Genomic DNA, 19,680 nt, shown 5'->3' with positions numbered 1-19,680 from the left:
CTGAACGGTGTTTACTATCCATTTGTAGCTCTATTTTAAAAATAAAAGGCATAATACAATTGGAATGGAATACAATGGAAGCCATATTGTATTCGCGTAGCGTCCAATATTAAAGCTTACCGAAAGAGGATCAGCCGCAATAAATAAATACGTGGGAGCCTAGAATACGCGCAAAACCAATTACTTAACCGATGTCGTTATATTTCCAATAAACTATTGAATAGCATTTATTTATCTACTAAATAATATGTATTGAAAAATTATTTAGTTATATGTAAGTTATTAAAAAAAATGTAATATATTGTGCAAAGACATAATTACTGAGATTCAATAAACGGATCTCTTTTTGATAACAGACACCCTTTAGACCCTCCAGCTTGGTGAATTATAGGCTAAACATTCCAAATATGAGGCTTTTATCAAAGAGTAGAATATTTATAAACTTATAAACATCTGGCATAGCAAATGAAGGAGACGGTACTAAATCCAATTTCCTCTTGCTTTATTCAGCAACGCAAATGTAATTCCATCGGCAATCGAAATGTTTATAGGCGGAGATTAACACTTATCAAATCTACATAAACATTTTCCGTCTTTTGCAAAACTTCAAGTCTTACCTGCCAAGGAATTCCTCCAAAGATCAACAGCAGCCCGTAATCAATATAAAACCAGTAATACTCCGAATCCACCTTCCCTATCCAGTCCACGTCCATGGAGCTGAGTGGCTTGACGTGAGGGTTAGCCCACGCAAACGGGATGCACATCCACAACCCTATGAAGATGCAGAATAGCTGGATGACGTCGGTATAGGCCACAGAGTAAAGGCCTCCGAATAGTGTGTAGAATACGGCAACGCAAGCACTGAATATGACTGAGGTGCGGTGGTCCATGTCGATAATCACTGCGAGAGTCGCACCTGCAAGAAAAATGCTTTTTAATAAATGTACTGGCTGTATGTGATGTAATATTTTGCCGTTAATTGATGAAGACGGAGGTAATTCACATTGATTTCTTGGTGTTCCATCAATATAAAATGAAAAAAAATCGCTAAACTATTTAATGAAAATTCACAATTGAAAAATACCCTCAGTCCTCAAACCTAGACAAGTATGTAGATATGCGAAGTCCACAGTTCGCTACGTTTAATTACGTACCGTAATTTCTATGTGATACGGCGCAATCACAATAATATCATATTATTATAAACCTAAGTAATGTTGGAAGTGGGGAAACGGTTAAACACTTTATTAAAGACCGCCTCTTTTATTATATTATGTTATTTATATATTTACTTATCTTCACACTACAGACACCTTACTTTAACAACAATTTTTTTTTAAGTTTTTTTTATTAAATATCCGACACCTCACATTTGCATCTAAAATGGAAAAACCCCTTTTATCAAGATCATAAATAAATTGAGAACGTTGACAAATGGTATTTCTAAACATAAACCTACACCTAGATGACGACAATCCAATCTTTTCGAACTCCGTGAAAAACCCGCCATCTTAGATTTATGTAAACACGCGACGTGTGGATTTAGAAAATAAAATGTACTTATAGCAAAAATTTTTTTAGACAATCAGCGACATTTTACAGTATTATATATAAGGTAATATATTTTTTTATTTCTATGATAAATGTTTATACATATTAATTAATTATAAAGCTTCAAAGATAAATAAACTAAATGAAACTATGTCCCAAGATTTATCAACATTTATACACAGCTAACCGGTAGAGAAAGACGAAACAGGGGCCGAATTAGACGAATTTTAACGTACGAGAAATCTACCACATTGTTGACTCTACAATAATATCGCAATAAAAACTCTAAATAGCATTTTCACCTTACGTTCTAACCTAAAACATGATGCATATTCAAAAAAACTATAATACATTTTTTTTGTACTAAACATAAAATATAACAAACGATTGTCGTCGCGTGTATCTATTCAATTTGTTTTTATTCTCTGTTTATGGGTCGAAGGGACAGCGGGGTTACACGCTCACTTCGCATAGATATAAAATTATAAAACCCACACGCAACTTTGGTCATGACCTTTGTAGATATAGTACTACTATATATACGTACATATTATATTTCCTTCCCTTTAAGACAGCATTTCAACATAATTTATATCTTTATCTTTAAAATAAAACTGGAACTGGTTTGTCTGTACAATATAGATATTGTTATTTTTCTTTATTAGAGTTACTGAAGTCAAAACAACAAAAGCTATATTAAATTTAAAACTAAATATGTGTTAATAATTATCAAACTTATCTTGTCATTTTAGGCACAAAGTCTTAATATAAATAGATGTAATAACACTTTTCCAATAACTAGATATCTACCAATGTCGTAGAATAAACAATATACAGCTATGAAAGCTGTTTATCAATTCTACAAACATACTTACCTTCAGGGATTATTTTACGCCCACTACTACATACTTTAATAAAATAATATTCTTCATTACAGCTTTACCAAGTTATTCAAGACGCAAAGTCACCTACCATTCAAAACCCTCAATAACTCGAAATGTCAGCCAACAAAAGAGCTGTCCACAGCGCTAAATCGAAGCCGACTTGCGAACAAATTCGTGAGTCGACCCCAGATTTGTCAATCAATTTGTCTTCCCTTGAAAGCTCTATTCTAGTTTACTGCAGTGGCCGAAATACTTGATATAAAGGCCTTCGGGAATTGGAAAACGCGTTTTATACATTTAGCTATTTCTTTCCCAACTCTTCTTTAAGTAGATTGTATAGAAATCGGCAATGAATATTATATTATATACACAGGGCTATATAGAGTCAGCAAGACATTTTACTTAAACTACGTTGCATTCACTATGAAATTGTAGATGACTTCAACGTGGGCAAAGAAAATACAAGCATTAAAGTAAGGATTATTTATCTATCTACCAGCAATGTCGTATAACACCTAATAAACTATCCGTCATTTCCAATAAACAATCTTAATCGCTTTTTCGATCTATCTCAAAATGGAAATCAGAACAAAGTTTTGACAAGTTTATAAATGAGTTATTATATTGGTCCATTGTTGGAATCATTGGAAACGCTACATTCGCTGGATCGCCGGTGGACGCTGGATGAGGAGAGCGGAGGACCGAGCAACGTGGCGCGCTCTAGGGGAGGCCTATGTTTAGCAGTGGACAGCTGTAGACTGACGAATGAATGAATGAATGAATTGTTGGAATCGGATTGCAGATTGAGATTGGAATCGTTTATTGAAAATAGCTGTATGACATAAACAATGACAAATCCCAATATAAATTGGGAACTAAATAATTTCAATTTAATTTAAAAAGACAGAGTTCTCGACTTGTGTTTAGTTCAAACTGATACGAAACCAAACACTAACATCAAACATGTTCTAGTTTCCGTTTCCAAGTTAACTGTGTAAACCATGATCCCATTGCTGTTAGCAAATAAACTGCGTGCTAAGCGAGAACCAACTTTATTTACTTCTAAGCGCTTTATTCGATTGCCGATTCATAGTTATAAGTCGAAGGAGGATTTATTGTAGGAATAAAATATACAATGTTTATTTCGAAATGTACCCCCTTCACTAATTTTATTTTATTTTAATTTTGGAAAAATGTGTTCAACTTGGAGCTGATATTTGCATCACCTATTTTGAAAGACTAGGAATACATATACACAAGTCCTTTACCTATACCAACTACATATAACAAAAAGAGGTATTTTCTATAGAAAGCCTTCTTTCTGACAATTTTCTTTTAATAATTTATTCGAAGATACAAAATAACATTTGTTCGTATTGTTGAAATTTATTTCAAATCGAACATCCTATTGTTAATTCTGCGAACAAAACCTAACAAATCAAATATCGGCTTAACCACCGAAATAACGAATCTGTAATCAACTATTCCGGACCAGTCGGTTGGTAGTTATTTCTGATTTGCCGGCAGTCTGCAGTCACAGTGCTACGTAATATGTGTTAGTTTCACGTAACTGCACCGAAATTTATCCGTTTAGTCTCCGCTTATGTAACCACTACGGTTGTCCTATATCTGCAGAATTTATACGAATGTAGATTACAAATCAAAGAGACACATAACTCTATTTTCAGTTACTAAAAACACTACCGAATGAGGCTTTTATGGTAATACTGAATTAAAAATCCAGGATTGTAATTTCCAAAATTTAACTAAAGAAAGTATTTTTTTTTAAATGTTCATAGACTTTTTGCGTACATACGTAATTCAATTATACAAAATGTCAAATGGGTATGGTCCATAAATTGTTGACACTTACAGTCCTACTTATAAACTTGTTTTAGCGTTAAGAGGTGGTAAAGAATTGATTAACTAGCTGTCAAAAACATCACCGGTTCCTAGATTAAACCTTATTAAAAGGCAAGATGGCGGGTTTTGACTTACAATTGATCAAGTAAATTTGTGTTTTAACTAAGCATAGCTTTGCGAAATTTTTATGAGTAAAACTGTTTATGTCGGTCTTTTACATACTCTTTATATTGTTTTATTACAATATGTATTGTGTTTATCCATAGCAAAGATACACGCTTGGCTTCACTATAGATTACACTACGCCTGATAGAAAGCCCGCAACGCCATTTCGCATTATCAATATACGGCCCGGGGCTATAATCCTCAGTGATGTATTAGAGAATCCTTGTCTCACAATTTGGAAAAATCCACGCAATTTCTTATAGATAAGAATAACTCAGCATACATAATTGTATACATCGAATTATTCCACACATTCTAAACCTTGTTACTAATAAAACGGTGCGAATGGACCTCAAGGGTAAATAGAATGAAAGTTAAATTAAGGCAAAGGTAAACTGACGAAATTGTAATTCTCTTACTAATACATTTTTATGATCATTCTTAACAGAAATGCTGTAGTTAAGTTTATATTTTATTTCTGTGAAAAAAATGCAATTTAAGTTTTGTTTTCGTTAGCCCGTGAATATAACCACGATTTGTTTTACTTTTTACAATTGTCATAAATTTTAAAGTAAGTATGTGAAGATGTTTCAGATTTTTTTTGGAAGAAATTACCGAAATTGCTGAATATTTTTGGATGGAATTTGGCAGACAGATGTACCACAACGCAAATTATTATATGGACTACTTTTAAACTCGAAAAAAATACATAGTAGTACTTTATTATAAAAAAGATTTTAATAAGATCTTCCTCTATCGCAAAATAGGACGGAAGACGGAACACATGCCGTAAAATGGATTCGCTGGTTGCACCTCTGCTTTACCTTTTGCTGACAAAAGGCGTGATGTATGTTTATAACAGTTTATCGTGGACGGAAACGCGAGGGAAACTTTTAAAGAATAAAAGCAAATCCAACTTCCAGCTAAAATAATTTTAGTTTTTCATATCAGCATTAACAATGTCAAAGAAGCCATTGAACACTGTAAACTGCTTGCCAAAAAACACGCCAATGCATAAACTGAGCGGAAAATGCTGTTATGATTTTGGATTCGCGACACGCGCGACTCAAATCGGTCGCTTTACAGAGGGGAGACGGGGTTGACACCGCAGGGGAGACAGGTAAATAAGGATTTAGAAAGAAGAGCCATTTTATAAGCACGTCGGTGTAATATTTGATGATTAGTGGATAAGGTTCATTTTTAAAATAAAAAGAGGAGATTCATTCAATCTACTTACTGCTTTATTAAACACATTGCGCGCAATGAGTTCATATAGAGGAGAGAAGAAAAATAGTGTTTATGTATATTACATGTTATATTAAATTCGACGGTCGAATTTCGACCACGAACGACCACTGGTGACAATTACTTTCTTCCTTACGAATACTCGCAAGAACTAAGTAAAATAAGATTTTGATTTCTTTAGTTATTCTTTCTTAAATTCTTAATCTCAGTCCATAATTATATTATTTTTATATTCTAGTGGATACTATCTAAGTGCAAACATATTTACAAACGTAGGTGTAAAGTTGAAGAGATCCGTAATAGATTTTTATTTTAGACCATACCTTTCAATAAATAACAATAAATATTGGTAAATACATTATGTAGTACATAAAATAAACTGTAATAACTTGATGTGGTATAAATAAACAGCAATGCGTTTTAATATAAATGACTCTGAATAGGAATATTTGATGGAAACTGGTAGTGAAATCCATTTTGTATAAAATATACATAATCTTTTAACCCTAATTATTAAAATGTTATATGTGCTTCGTATTAAACTATAATTAGGTATAAACAAATTAGAATGTTTTTTTCCAAAGAATGTCTACATCGTGGACATTATTACGCAAGAATGTAATTATTAGACTACTTAAAAATTTTAATGAGAATTTCTTTACCTGGTAACACATTTTACTTTGAACATGTAAGTAATAGGTATACCGAAGAAACAAATAAGGTGGTTTGCTTTCTACTTTTACTGTGAAAATATTTTTAAGTAACATGATTAACCCTTAATATCTAGAACATATCATAAATACAAATACCCATGTAAAACATCTAATTTCAACAAATATAATACTTAAATAAAAACCAAAACTTACATTAATTTGCTATAAGAACAAAAATCTTGAATAATATTTATCGTAAAGTTATTTAAAAATGTACAGAGAAGCAGAACACAGAAATATCAAAGTAAACGTACTTCGAAATACAAGTGAAATCGAAAACGAGCCTGCGTCGGTAAGTAATTGAGTTTGCAAAGGGTTCTGACGAGCTAGGCAAATAGAATTAATCCTTCAGAACTTTCAAAGGCTTCTACAAACAGAAAATATTACAGCGGTCATCATGCGATAATAAAGCGCTCTTTTGTGAAAGATACCTATAATCTATCGATCTGAACTATATGTTATATAAATATAAATGTGTGTATTTATGTTCTACATACCCCAAACTATTGAACGATTTTCATATTTTTTTAGATATGAAATAAATGAATCTTCAGTTTAGCCGAGCAGGGGATGTTATAAAGTTCTGGAATAATGAGACCACCAGAAGTCATTTAGCTATAGTTTATAATTATGCAAGCAATACCCTTGCAAACTTGGGACGTAATAATATTGAATAATATTATACTCTCAGAATGCGCGCTATGTAAGCGAATATCTGACATTATGGATATGGTAGGTATGACGCATTTGGGTGAGTACCATCTCCGTTAACCGACAAAAAAAGGACCTCATCAATTAGGGTGTAGCTTTTTAACAATATATTTTCCGATAATCAGTGAATAAATAAATGGACTATTAAAGCTAGAACTCCTAATTATGAGTGATCGGTTGGGTGGTTATAGTCTTATAACGCTAAAACACGTTGTTTGAGCGAGCCTTAAAGGGCGTTGTGGACGCTACACGCTGACTTCACCCACAGTTGTTACTCTACATGCAATGTAACTCAAACCATTCTTTTAATTAAGTAATGGGTTTGTTTAATAAATTATTGCGTTTGTATTTTTTTTAACAAAAATGAAACGTATGTTGATTTTGGTTTATTTTTAGGATATTGTGCTCTACTGTTCACAAATAATAATCCTATATTCATAACAGTTGACATATCTTACCCTGGATTCAAAGCCTATGTCTTCGTTTATGTTTTTTAACTTAATTTGCCTAGAGCTACATCACCTAGTAATTGGTGTTATACAAACAACTTGAGCTAGAAATGCTATCAAATCCTTTCTACATCCGTACAATTGCATCATAATGCAATCACATCCATATTAAAGCAGCATAATATTAGAAGCGAAATAAAGAAAATACATATTTAACTATCGCTTATACAATAGCAGCATGACTGCCCAAAATAACTTAGATTACCGAGGTAACTCCACGCGATATAATGGTTTCAGTGATCGATCGACAAGTGATTACTGTAGGTGCGTGCGTGGGAATCGAACATATGTTCTTTATGGCTACTTATATTTACGAACGCATACCATATTTTGGAATAATTGTGATATAAGTGAGAAATAAAACGTAACATGTCCTCAGTCTGTGGTTCAGACGAATCAAACTTAAAATATGGACACTTTCTTCACATTTCCTAACACATTAGCGAGTTCTGATGTTTTTCGAACATATCATGTCCATCAATTATAGTTAATTAATTATCATATAAATAATGAAATAAAAATAAATGATACGAAATGTAATCGACTTTTCAAGAATAATTCATATCACCTTTTGATTCATCAAATAGCTTATCTAAATAACTAATATAAAAAAAAAATTAAAAAAATCAAGATCTTTTATAATTTCTTTCTTCGGCCTCGATCCTAGATACATTATTATAATATATTATTTTTAAACGTTTAAGTTTATTTTTTAATAGCGGCGATAGCCTAGTTGGGTGTGGAACGGTCTGCCAAGACGAATGTCCGCAGGTTCAAATCCCAAGGGCACACAATTCTGACTTTTCTAAAAAATCACGTGTGTATTCTTTGTGAATTTATCGTTCGCTTTAACGGTGAAGGAAAACATCGTGAGGAAACCTGCACATCTGAGAAGTTCTTGTTCGAAGGAATTTCGAAGGTGTGTGAAGTCTACCAACCCACACTAGGCCAGCGTGGTGGACTAAGGCCTAATCCCTCTCAGTAGTAGAGGAGGCCCGTGCTCAGCAGTGGGCAAGTATATAATACAGTTCTGATATTATTATATTATTTAAGTTTATTTTGAACTTTATACATAATCTTGATAATGAATGTTAACCCTATAAACCTAACATCGTAAAATTCTTCAAAGTGGTTTGAAACGGGCGTCACATTTACATAATTAATGTAGAAGGGCTTGTAAGAGCTTCAGGTCGAGTGGAAACGATAACATCCCTAAATAAACAAAAGTTCAAAAAACCTTTTCACTTACTTGCCATTTTAATCGTTTGATCGTTTGAATACTATTTTTATGTTTGGCCAAAGGTGCTGGCTGAAAAGTTTAAAAAATTGCCCAAAGAAAAGATTTTTGGCTTACTCCATGGCTTACCCATATTATCACGCCCATAAGATCTTGTTGAAAGAGTGGAAGAAAATAGGAATTGGTCGTGTCACGCCCAACTATAGCTGAAAGGACTCAGTAGAACTGGATCTCTGAGATATTCAATCCTATGATTGGAAAGAGGCTGTAGGAGACCGTTAGAATTGGCGTATTTTCATTTCAGATATCTTGAGACTCATCGAGCTTGTTAGATGGATAATGAGTACAAGTAGCGAAACAAGGCGAGGCCTTCGGGGTATGATCCCTTTATATTCCACGAAATTGTTTCAAATGATCTGTTACTAGTGTTTGACTCCCTACTTACTTCAGGATACGAAAATTTGTGAATATTTTCATAATTTGTTGTTAAACAAACTATAATATTAATAGGTTTGGATTAAATTTGGTATAACCATTAGGCTATCGTCTGCCTAACTAATAAATACATTGATTTATTTATTTTTGAACTTAGCCTCCACTAATGATTTTCAGGCCGTCCGATTAGAATTCGCTTCTGCTCCTTTAATTAATAGTGCACACATTTCATACCTAACATTAATCAGTCCTATATAGGAGCCTTAAATCAAGTTCACACGGAAAAGCAACAGATTAACCTAGATCTTTTTGCAAGCCGTAATTACCTAGGCGTGAACCCTAATGCCTGCGTCAACAGAGTTGTGCGCCGTAGAGGTAATTATAGGCTTTAGAAGACGCGCGGTGAAGTAATTCATTACTCGATGCGGTGCGTCACAGCGGCGTTATGGTATTTATTTTATTTATTATGGTATGACGTTTCGCTTTTATTTACTATATGAATCTTGTGGCGCAGTTTTTAAACAGAATGACAAACGAGATCAGCAGTGTGCTAGCTACGAACACACTTGAAATTTCCATTAAAAGGTTTGCTATAATATCCAAAAACACTATACATAATGCTACAGTGCTTGTTAACTAGTGCCTGAAGGCAGAAATACAAAAAGCAGTGGTATAGTCAAAAGGCCCTACTCTGTCTATGTATGTATTAGTCTTTTTGCAATTACGGGAGTTTTAGTCGAAGAATATCTTTGATAGCCGGATAATTAAATGAGAGAAAAAACCTATTCACCTATACGGCTATCAAAGCTGTCCTTTGATTAGACTGCTCGTAATTGCAAAAAGACGGATCTACCACTGAAGACGGAATTAAGCCCCCTAACTATATATCTAAAAATATCATGCGACAAAAACGTTGATTATAAAGAAGAACTTCGGCTTTTTGTCTTTAAAGATACCGATCCTCCCTTATAAACTAATTCCTTTACTTATTGACTATATTAAATATTATTATATACTATTCTAAGGCTAGTCGCACCAGTCCAATACTCCATTTGTGAGTACTAAGTACTAAGTCACTCGTTTATTATCAAGATTATTAGTTATACTGCAATAAATTTACCGCCAATTTTATACGCATGCTTAAATAAACGGTGTCAAAGCGACCACACCCCTCTTTTACGAATGCTCTGTATTTTTCAACTCGTAAAAATAACGTGTTGGAGTCTACGTGGCGGTGTAAAAATACTCGTCTGTCACTTAGTTAATAGACGGGTCGTTTGCGGGAAAAGGGGGACCATACCGTCACCGGACACTTTGTCCGCGCTTGGATAAATAAGTTGCGAAAATAACGCGCCTGGACATTTTGTCCACGCTCCGTGTGGGCGGCGGGTGTTAATAATTATCAGAGCTTCAATTATTCGCTTCGGTAGCTATAATTATGCTATCTAAAATGGATTTTAGTGACATGAGAATTTTTATTTTAGTTTACCACAAAATAATCAAAAATATTTCTATTTATTCGATCTAGTCATTTGTTTTTATCATCGCAATAAAAAGAATTTTATATATTACGAGATTAGTAAAAAAAACATTAACAGACTTTAAAATAGTTAAAAAAGGGCAGCGTGACTTCAGCGCCCTTGGGGTGAGAACGAACGACACAGAAATTAAGATGTTCCCACTACACGCAAATATATTTAAAAGTATTGTTACCACCTTCTCCAGTCTTTTTCGAACTACGAGTTATTGCTATTTAAATGAAATATCACACAAAATCAACAATAGGAATCCTTTTCGATAGCATCTCCAGTACTGGAGGCCATTGATATATAACATAAATAACAAGAACTCGTTCTTCAAAGGGGCCTAAAAAGCAATTTACATTTACATAATTGATGTGGATGGGCTTGTAAGGGCCTCAAGGAAAGCAGAAACGGAAACATCCTCGCTATAAAAATAAAGAATGAATTAAAGTTGCAGCTATCCTTTCCATCCGCCCTGTGGAATGGGGGCATTTGGAGAATTCCACCACGTTATCCCCTGCCTGTCGTAAGAGGCGACTAATAGGGGCCACGAAGGGGGTCGTCGGCGGGCAGCAGGGGGCTGTCCGCCCTAGTGCATTTTTGTGCATTTTTGCGCATCTTTCGGTTGACCCCCGGGATGGACGGCAGTGTGCTGTTGGCCTCACACTGCCGTAGACGCCGAGGGCGTCCTTCGGTGTGCGGGGGCTTCTGAGCCCCCCCCCCCATAGGAGACGGGCCGCAAGGCGGCACCGCGCAGGGGCGGCTGCGGTCGCAGACTAGACACTTCAACGTCAGAGGAAGCCCGCGGCCGTCCCTAATGCGCCGAAGAGGGCCACCGCGGAGTTTTAGCTGGTAGGCCGTGCATAGGTTAAGTTGTATATAGGGTTAGGGACTCGGCCCGGCGGTCGCCCGAAGGTCACCATCAAATCCGGGCGGCTCAACGCCGGGCCGTAAGGCACGGTTACCCCAGCATAACCGCTCAGTCGCCCCCACGAAGGCTGGGCGGTAGTAATAAGGACTTTCTCCGCGAAACCAAAAAGCTATCCTTTCCATCTTATGTCTTCGTTGTTGGCATTGGCTTTGTACGTGACTTAGACTTTGCGCAGACGCTATTAGTTTGATGCTGGAAAACAATACTATAACTGACAGTTGCTGAAGTTGTTGAAGCAACTTTGTGGGTGTTCAGCGTCTACTCAGTTATTTAGTTTTATTTTAAAATTTTATGATTCTTTGTTTTAAGTTCAATTTATCGTCAAAAATGACTATCAATTGGATTTATTTCACAGTTTAAAGATAAGTACAAAGCAGTCCCGCTTTCAGCTAGCATTGCACCGGGAATATAGAAAAAATCTCACGTAACTTACTTTTTAAATAAACTTTTAAAAGATTTATTTCAATATTTCACCAGTTTCACGATAAAACTTCACTGCAACATTTAAAAATTCTTAAATTTTAAGGAAGAGAAAAAACGTGAGGTATTAATATTCAAAGTAAAGAAGTAATCATTTAAAAATTCATCAACTTTAAAAGTCCTTCAAATGCGGATTCGGGCTGAAGCTTGCGTGAGTCATGACTTGAAATACTTAGAATATAATTTATTCATGCAAATTAATTTCAATTAGGGGTTGCATTTTTTTTAAAAAGAATGTGTAAGCTGTGACGAATGAATTCTTAAATTATCTAATACCGCTCAACGGGCGTAGTCTCCACGTAGAGCTTTTGAATTCAAAGTTCAAATGATGTTGCTTTAGTTCATGCATAGTTGTGATGTTCATAATTCAAGCGAGCAGCTTGCTCGTGTAACCATTTGAGGAATAAAAATTTGTTGTTATATTTATGTTATCTCACGCTAAAATGTCTGTAAATGGTTGTCTGTATGAAAATGCCTCGATCGATAAGACCGTCCATTGTGCCTCTCTGCCTACATTGTTTTTAATTTTAAGCACACTGTTTTTATTTTGGTGTACAATAAACCTATTAATTAAATTAAATATTCTTATCCTATACCCACGATTCAGTTAGAACGTCTATATCGAATAGAATAGTTAATTCTTCCGAACTGGTTGTGGTTTTGTGAAATAATAATGCGAGCTAATGAGATTACCGAGTTTCGCCGACTACGTTCACGAGTAGATTTAGAGCTCCACTATGAGGCCATGACCTAAAGAATAAATATTTGATATAATGTAGATCAGTTGTTAAAGGCAGTGTCAGCATTATTTTATGTTCTTTATTGTAAATTCTGTCTGACTATTCTTCCCTTAATTCGGCTTATCTGGTAGCATATAAAAATCACAAAGGAACACTCAGTCGTATAATAAATAAGGGCATCCATCTCACATCCACTGCCAATTCCGTGCCAGGATCGGCTAGAAAGTGTATTCCAATTTCTGATGACACCATATGTTGAAGTACAGCAAATCTTTAGGATGGCTGATTTACTTTATTTCATAACTTATCACCAAAATATATCAGTGAACGTGAAAATATATCCATCCTATATAGCAAAGCCAATAAAAAATAGACTAAAATGATTACAAACCTAGAGCAGCAAGGATGCCGGCAGCCCAGAAGACCTCGCCGCAGAGCGCCGGCAGAAACAGCAGGCCTCCCATGCGACTGCCAAAAGAGTCTTGCAGGGGGTCCAGCATCGTCACGTAGCCCTGCCGCCGCATAGGATTCGCGAAAAAGATACCACCTGGGTACAACACATCACTTTTAATAACGGTACCTTTGTCTACCTTCGGGTGCTGATCAGTATCATTAGTGAGTTTAATAACGTATCTATCGCTTAAAAATACAGTCAAACTGAGAACCTCCTCTTTTTTTTAGGTCGGTTAAAAATCCCGTATTGAAAACAATTTAAGTGGTTATAAAGTATTTATCGAAGACAAAGATAAATTACTATTTTATACTATCTACTATGTATTTAGAGATTACATATACATATTTTTTTAACAATATAATGTCAGAAAGTCCATCGTATACTTATCATAAAACTCCGGAATATTTAGCAATTGGGCAACGGTGATATGATTCTACGTCACTACTCTTAAAAGCATTTTCCCAAACAATAACAACTAGTCACTCAAGCTAGTCAATGATGAAGAGACTTACCGAAGACGAGCGAGAGCGCGTACCCGAAGGGCGCCTGGCACCACACCAGCCCCGACGTGTAGATAGCCTCGGCCGTGCCGTTGATGTAGCCGCCACCCACCCATGTCGCTGCATACATCATTACAAGCAAATAAGTTTAGCAGTAACAAGAACTGCACTATGAAGATGGAATGGAACGGCTCAAATGGTGTTTGACTCTACCAAGGTCTCTCAGTAAACCAAAGAAGACTGAAGTGGCAGCTATCATTATCGCTTTGCTTAATACAAAAAAAATTACAAAGGTACATCAGGTCTTTATCCCCGAAAAGGTAGGCAGAAGTACAACTAGGGCACCAACTTTTCGTCGTGGCTCCGGCCCATGATGTAATAAACTTTATTGCTAATATTCAGTAACACAAGGAGTTTGATAATTCGTTTTATAAATATACCAACATAATGTAAATTAACAGTAAATTAAAATTTGATAATCATCAGTTTAAATTTGAATTAAATAAACAGTAAACATCAAAAGTATACCAATCTGCTACCGACATAATTAATAACTTTAAATTGTTTGACCTTTCAACTATCAAACGAGAAATCTGAAACATTTCTATTTGTTACTACCAACGCAGAAACTCAGTATAAAGCAACCTACGCTAAACACTAGTGAGGTATCCACGTCACATTTGCACAGTAAACCCTCGTTTTGTAAAGGCTTAGCAACAGCAAATAAAAACCAACAAACTCGACTGCGTGAAATTGTAAAGATTCTTTATACTCCCTTAAGAATTTCTCAAGAACATTATGAATAAATTGGCAAGTATACTAAAAACGCCGTATTTTTCAGTTTTTACTACAGCATGAAAAAGTCCGACCCAGATTATGCCACCGACCTAAATCACCAGTTATATGACAACTCTGCTATCAAGTATAGCGTATTTGCCGAAGGACTTTATCTCCTTTCCTCCAAGAAGGATATTACTCACAAACCCCATAGCAGTAAGGATGATTTTTGTCTGTTGGATAATCTACCACCATGTAAGATTTCAGTTGGCTATCTTCTGTTATAAAAGCAATAGCGGAATCCGCAAAAGCAAGCGGAATTATTTTGATTTATTTACACCTATAATTCTTTATTTAAACATGGTAATAAACCACGATCCCTCCCCCGAAGTACCTGCCGGAGTTACAAACTTTATTGGTACATAAAGATGTAAGAGACGTTACAGCGGTTGGTACGGTCATTAACGACGCGAATTAATGAACTAGCCCATTACTAGGGCAGGTCAAATGAAGTTAAACAATTTACAACCTTCGTAATCACAGGAAGAATACTTGGAAGGGAAGCAAGAACATTACGACACTCTAATTATAACTAGTAACGCATTACTAACTCCTATTCTTTTCATGTTTCCAATTCCACTTTCTTGAACTACCACGATGGATCCATTGTAATCAATCTTACAGTTCACTAATATTTATTGGATAGATTACAAAAACAAAGGTTCACACTTTAAAAAGAACAGGAGACTGGACGTCTTAATGATTTAGACCGCGTTTAACTTAAAGACCATCTATTCTACCAGTGTTGCAATTACCAACAACGCTTCAGTAAGTGGAAACATTTAATTCAAAATACACAAATTCATTAAAAAGATGTTCGTTCAAAAAAACGCTTTCTTATACCAACTCCGCCCATTTGTAGAGCTATCTAAGGACCCACCTGTCATAGTGAAGATGCCGACGAAGAGTCCAATGGACCTGCCGGCCAGCATCACTTCCTCCTCAGAATCATTGCCGGGCGGTTTCTTGCGGCCGGCCCAGATGCCTACTGCCAGGATCAGCACGTAGAACAGAATGATGGAGATCACGCCGGCTATGTTGATCATCTTGGTTGCTCCTTAAACCTGTTGAAAACTGATCGTTAGGAGTTGAAGACTTCAGGTTTATCGGGATATCAAGCTTTGTTGGCGCCGGTGTCTTCGGGGTTAGTAATAATATTAGCCCTGTATTATATACTGTCCCACTATTGGGCACGAGCCTCCTCTACTGTTGAGAGAGATTAGGCCTTAGTCGACCACGCTGGCCTAGTGTGAATTGGTAGACTTCACAAACCGTCGTAATCCCTATAGAAAACTTCTCAGGTATGCAGGTTTTCTCACGATGTTTTCCTTCACCGTTAAAGCGAGCGATAATTCACAACGAATACACACATAATATTAAGATAACTCAGAGGTGTGTGCCTTTGGGTTTCGAACCTGCGGACATTCGTCTCGGCAGTCCGTTCCACAACCAATTAGGTTATCGCTTTTACTAGGCTGTCGTCGCTTTTCGGGGTTAATATCAAGTTCAAATAAGTGTAACTGATAATAGAGATTTACTTATCAAAATCATCAATTAACATCATCCAGAGCTTGTGGTAGACCCTTCCGACCAGTAAATGAAGCAATAGCAACCATCGCGATGGTATTGAAATCCCCATCAAAGTAATTACTATCCAAAACGAAATAGATTATGAATTTTATATAACTAGTGCAATTACTATTGTGAACCCATTGTAATTCTATTCTAGTAAATAATTTCAGTTGGACGATACAATCTACCATTGCATTATTTAGTGTGATGTTAATATTACCCATTAAGAATATTAATATCAACTTGTATTATATACTCTACCACTACTGGGCACAAGCTTCTTTTAATAGTTAGGCTTCTTGTACACTATCTAGATTCTAGGCTAATTCGTTTTGATAGTCAAATCCATTTAAATTCTTAAAGATTACACCCAGATACGAAGGTAAAATTTTATGATGCCAAAATCTATATTTTCGACTCCCTGCCGCCGTGCTTCGATTCTTACAAACAGCAGACCGTTATGCAACCGCTTGGGCCAACGTTTCAATCAATTATATCACCGAAATATACCTTACTTAGCATTATATGCCTCAATAGACTCAAAGCCAGATCTGTGACAGTTACAAAGCATCTATTAAAGGCCAATATATACTGCAATTTCTTGCAAATCTAGCAAATAACAAAGGGAAAGCTAACAACTACGAGTACATTACCTAAAACTCTTGATAAAATTATTAATTACGGTTTCATCACGTTCAGTCTCACATGACCTAGCTCTGGAGGTGTAAAAAAGGGAATACAAATTATATTGATGGTCTAAACAAAAGCGTGAACACACCCTGCACTACAAAGTGTATTTAAGTCATTAATGTTGCTACATTGCAAGTAATAACAGAGTAGTAGTCGAGCAAAGTCAGTACTTACTTACTTATTTATGTATTAAAATATCCCACGTCGATATTCGGTGACAGCGGAGGGTCAGTGGCTGGCCGGGCGCCCGCCGCTCGGCTTCAAACCGCCCACCATTACCAGGAGAGCACAGGTTACACAGAGCGCGGCACTGGCGCGACACAGCACTGATGCACCCCGGACCGTCGCCTGTGCGTTACACGCTCGGCTCACGCGCGAAACAGCTGTCGCCCCATCGAAGGGAGGTTTTCTGCGAAGGGCTGTTCCTGGTCCTGAAACTTAGCCCGCACATGGGTGCCCGTGCCACATTAATGTACGCTCTCTCGCCTCACTTTATGCTCCACATTACGCTCACGTGTATTAAAATGACAGCGGGTCGCGGCGCTGGTGGCGGCCAGGGCGGCGGACGAGGGTGCGGGCGCGCGGTGCGGCGGCGGGGGCGGCGGCGAGAGGCGCCCGCCGTGCTCCGGATCGATCCTCTGACGTCATTGGTCCGTGGCGAGCGGTACGGCGCAGGTGCTGTACCTCCTCCGCGGCTGGCACGACCCAAACGCGACGCCCACGATACATCTCCTGCTGAATATTCCAACTCGCTCCCACCTGCTGAAGCGGTGCTTCAATGAAATGCATCGCGTAGTATAACGTACGGACGGCAGCGTGTCCCGGCCGTGGAGCTCGTAACGGCACGGTATCAGCTCTGGATCCCATTGACAAATTGATTGATGAGTGAAACGCCCGCGTCCCAGAGACCTTCAGAGACCATTTTAAAGATCACGCGCTGATGACAGAAGATAGCATCTTTATTAGAAATAATTAAATATTTTCCACATATTTTTTTATGAAGAAAGGTGTATGAAATAAATGTAGAGGGTATTTTTATGCATGCTATTGTTTCTACTGCTAGGTATAGTCAGTGCTTACTATAAAATTTATGCTCCGTGCAGTTTTTTTCCAAGCGAGGTAAACAATTAACGCTGTTTTAAAGAAAGTACATTCCGAAATTATGCTTTTTACCATATTATTGGAAATTCATATGGTCCTGTGTGACCCAACCCACATGTTTAGATATTATCATCTCGCGGCCCTGTACTACAATACTAATCGTGCACAACGATGTCGCACATGTGACACATTATCTTTATTGTTATTTATGACTTAGTGGTTCTACTATGGTGTATGAGAACTTGATTTCACAGGTTTGCAATTTAAGCTTATGTGAGTTTTTTTAAATCCATATCCATTTTACAGTGCTTCTTTGGTCGAAAAACAAAGTCAAATCCGCTTGATATGATAATTTTGACGGTTACTTAATTATACAAAACGATACAACGATGTAATATATCTATGTATCAGATAAAAGTAACTATATAGCAGCTTTCTATCTTATATGAGAAGACCATTGTGACATACCCGCATGGTAACCTTCACCGGACGCAAGATCTGTCGATGACAGATATTCAAACTACTTACCAACAATTGCCGTGTAGTCATTTAACTGGACAGTATAACGGATATTATTAAACACATTTAACATTATACTAAGAGTTGATATCATAATATTAAAGTTTTATCCAAATATTCACCTATAAGTAGCTAATATAGACAGTTTTTTTATTACTATTTAATTTAGGAACATACTAGGCCTGTATTTAATCGTATTAAATTATTTTACAAGAAGCAATTTACTAAACTGTGGATCAAGGTCGAATTAATTAAAATTTATTGCCATCATCGACCATTGTTGAAAATAATAAAACTCTGTTGTCTGGACAAACAGCTCAGATTGTGATAACATGATATTAGTGCAGCTGTTGTTTCCGAATTACTTGCGAAACAGGTGTATCGCATTGCTAATGCTTTGACCTAAATATTACAACAAACAACTTTAGTCGTGAATATTAGAGACGGCCACATTTTCAGCATGTTTTTTTTTGGGTGTCGATCCCCAAAGTCGACACCTAAGAAAAATTGTGAATGAGAGATAAGAATCCCCCGACTTAACGATTGCAGGGTCCTAGAGGAAATTTGGGAGGGGATAGCAGCAAAAGGACATGCGAGGGAAAGTGAAAGGAAACCTTTTAGGATGGCAGGAGGAGAGAAGACCAGGAAATGTTCGCGAGCCCTTATAAGCCTCAATGTAAATTGGCTAATGGCTTCCATGAGGTATACACACTTAACTGTTTGCCTAGGGCCGCGACAAATTTGTTCCACCGTGCATAGATCTGTATTCGGTGAGGAGACCGAACGTACAATAATTGCCTCAGGGCGAGTTTTCAGCATGATTACTGATTATCTGACTGTGTCAGATAACCACAGATAGCGTGCAAAAGTGCTATTGCCGAAAGACTACAAGTTTAATTAATTTCCTAAACCGCGTTTACTTTAAACCTCGCTTACAAGGTACTTGAGAGATTGATTGTAAAAATAATGTTAGAAACAACTGAACAAGTATAAAATCTTTCACACTAGATACGCTTTCTC

At 36.5% G+C, this 19,680-nt stretch overlaps 1 protein-coding gene across 1 annotated transcript in view; it reads right to left on the bottom strand.

The window, feature by feature from the left end:
- LOC115442269 (high-affinity choline transporter 1) overlaps positions 1-17,591 on the bottom strand; it is a 30,907-nt gene extending 13,316 nt beyond the window's left edge. Inside the window, exons 1-5 of the mRNA XM_030167280.1 lie at positions 17,219-17,591; positions 15,659-15,842; positions 13,954-14,061; positions 13,379-13,534; positions 618-916 (exon numbers count right to left, since the gene is read on the bottom strand). Coding sequence (XP_030023140.1) covers positions 618-916; positions 13,379-13,534; positions 13,954-14,061; positions 15,659-15,824 — 729 coding nt within the window. The 5' untranslated portion in view covers positions 15,825-15,842; positions 17,219-17,591. The remainder of the gene's footprint in view (positions 1-617; positions 917-13,378; positions 13,535-13,953; positions 14,062-15,658; positions 15,843-17,218) is intronic.
- Positions 17,592-19,680: the final 2,089 nt, after the last annotated feature.

The sequence above is a fragment of the Manduca sexta genome, chromosome 21 (assembly GCF_014839805.1).
Source record: "Manduca sexta isolate Smith_Timp_Sample1 chromosome 21, JHU_Msex_v1.0, whole genome shotgun sequence".
Classification (NCBI taxonomy): Eukaryota; Metazoa; Arthropoda; class Insecta; order Lepidoptera; family Sphingidae; genus Manduca; species Manduca sexta.
The sequence above is the reverse complement of the archived record's forward strand: the minus strand, read 5'-3'. Positions and strand labels throughout refer to the sequence as shown.